General features: G+C 44.3%; 1 protein-coding gene across 1 annotated transcript in view; it reads right to left on the bottom strand.

Moving 5' to 3' along the window:
* Nucleotides 1–2,500, bottom strand: part of LOC308376877 (TBC1 domain family member 10B-like) — a 26,331-nt gene that overhangs the window by 6,621 nt on the left and 17,210 nt on the right. Inside the window, exons 3-6 of the mRNA XM_080853364.1 lie at nt 1,572–1,679; nt 1,124–1,230; nt 867–981; nt 503–568 (exon numbers count right to left, since the gene is read on the bottom strand). Of these exons, the coding sequence (XP_080709490.1) occupies nt 503–568; nt 867–981; nt 1,124–1,230; nt 1,572–1,679 (396 nt within the window). The remainder of the gene's footprint in view (nt 1–502; nt 569–866; nt 982–1,123; nt 1,231–1,571; nt 1,680–2,500) is intronic.

Below are 2,500 nucleotides of genomic sequence, written 5' to 3'. Positions count from 1 at the left end.
CATCCTGCTTCTATCACTACGATGTGTATGGAATGTGAAGTATGACACTGATAATGATGATGATGATGATGATGATGATGATTTCCTCTCATCATGATTTTGGTCACCACTAGATGGCGCCACTGCCTCTTTGTGTGATCCCTCATATACACTGGACTGCCTGCGGTTTGTGTTGTTGATCTTCCAATTCTATTCTCTTTAATTCTGTCTACGTACCCAATCAAATAAGACACTTTACAGTGTCTCTGATGAAAAATCAAACTCATTCATATTTTACATTTACAAACAGTATGTACCGATCGAGTGTGCCTTTAATGGTATGACTACAATGTGGAAAAGTTTGTTATGTAAAAGATACGTTTAACTCTTATCACTGTGTGACCTCTCACATGGTGTTCAGTACAAGGATGGCCTTTCATAACTGGTAACGCAGAAACACACACACACACAGACAGACAGGTTGGAAGTGTTTTCTACAGGGTATAGTGCAGAGGAGTCTCACCAGTCCAGCACTGTAGTATCCTGGGAGGTACCTCTCACAGATCTGGACCAGGCACCAGAATGCATCCTGTACACAAACAAACACACACAAACAAACAAATACACACACACACACACACACCAACACACACAAACAGGCATGCATATGTACCACACACACACACACACACACACACACACACACACACACACACACACACACACACACACACACACACACACACACACACACACAAAAAGAGAGAGAGAGAGAGAGAGAGAGAGAGATAAAGGAGGAGTTAAGCAGTATTTTGGTGTTGGTCTTTAGTAATGTGGGTGTTTTTGTGGTGTGTCCACAGGTGTCCAGCAGGGGGCATCAGACTGACCTCCGCTGGCATGTGCATCAGCAGCACAGCAGCGATGGGAGCCTGAGCCTGACAGTAGCCCTCATCAGGACGGTACAGTGTGTAGGCCTTCAACACACGCAACAGGTCCTGCTGCCTGCAACACACACACACACACACACACACACGTTTAAACAACCATTTATATACACAGAAACGCAAGTCTGTACAGAGGGTATGCCTTCAACACACGCCACAGATCCTGCTGCCAACACACACACACACACACACACACTCACCCATGACCTCCTCGCGACACAAACATCTCATGGAAGGGGAACTGTCTGTGTAAGTCTCTCTCAATGACATCCAACCACTTGGGATCTCCCTGCATGCTGTCCAGCTCCTGAGAGTACCAGCAAACACACACACACACACACACACACACAGACAGAGACACACAGACATACAGACACACAGACACACAGACACACACACAAGGCAGAGGACATCTGGTATCAACACGGGATCATACACGACCGATTACAAACTCCTAGAGATGGTTCAACTCCAAACACTGCAAGGTTGAACAGAAGGCATGCATAAGTGTGTGTGTGTGTGTGTGTGTGTGTGTGTGTGTGTGTGTGTGCATGAGTGTTTGTGACAGTGTGTGTGTGTATGTGCATGAGCGTGTACATTCGCATGTATGCTTGTGTGTGTGTGTGTGTGTGTTTTTTTGTCTCTCACCTTAAACTTGCCCTTGTTCTGTTCTTTCTTCACCTTGCCACTTGACAGATAGAGCCATGCCCTGCCACGCAATGAGGGGGGAATTCCTTTCTGACAGCGCAGCCTCACCTGTGTGTGTGTGTGTGTGTGTGTGTGAGTGAGAGAGAAAGAGAAAGATATACGTCACAAGATCTTAATAGACTCAAATCTGTTCCACTAACTAAACTCAAGGGTTGACATTAACATAGTGGGGTATAAAGAAAAATAATAGAGAAAGAGAGAGGAGTGGGAGAGAGAGAGTGGGGGGGAGAGGGAGAGAGTTAGAGAGAATGGGGGTGTGAAGTAGTGTGTTGAGCGGCAGAGGCAGTAACCAGGAGATTTTGGTTGAATAGTCCAAAAGGTGCAGATTTATTAAGGCCGCCGGCAGGTGACAGACAATACGAACATTTAACATTTAACATTAAACATTTAACATCACTAGCTTTGTCAGAAACCAACAAAAAGATAATAATCATACTGACTCGCAGTTAAAGCTTCGTTCTCGGAAGCACCGGGTATCCTCTCACGTCAGAGGTCCCAACTACACTTTAGTATTCTCTCACTTCAGAGGTCCAAAACTCAACTTTAGTATCCTCTCACTTCAGAGGTCCAAAACTCAACTTTAGTATCCTCTCACGTCAGAGGTCCAAAACTCAACTCCCTGCCATTCCCTCCATGCAGGTTGTATTACATTAACTCCTCCTAGGATTTAACCAATCAATCAAAAATCAAATCACAAATCAATTATCTACACAGACAATAATGTAACCTATTTCACATGTTTGAAACATACAACAATTTACATCTCACATATCCATATGCACCAACATATCGATTTAGCTTCTGGCAGCCAGCTATAAGGATATTATCCTTCATAAATAAAACACCCCTGTCTAAAATGGAAGAGTCCA

This window comes from Sprattus sprattus (genome assembly GCF_963457725.1).
Source record: "Sprattus sprattus genome assembly, chromosome: 16".
Lineage (NCBI taxonomy): Eukaryota > Metazoa > Chordata > Actinopteri > Clupeiformes > Clupeidae > Sprattus > Sprattus sprattus.
Note: the sequence above shows the minus strand (reverse complement) of the source record. Positions and strands in the feature narration are given on the sequence as shown.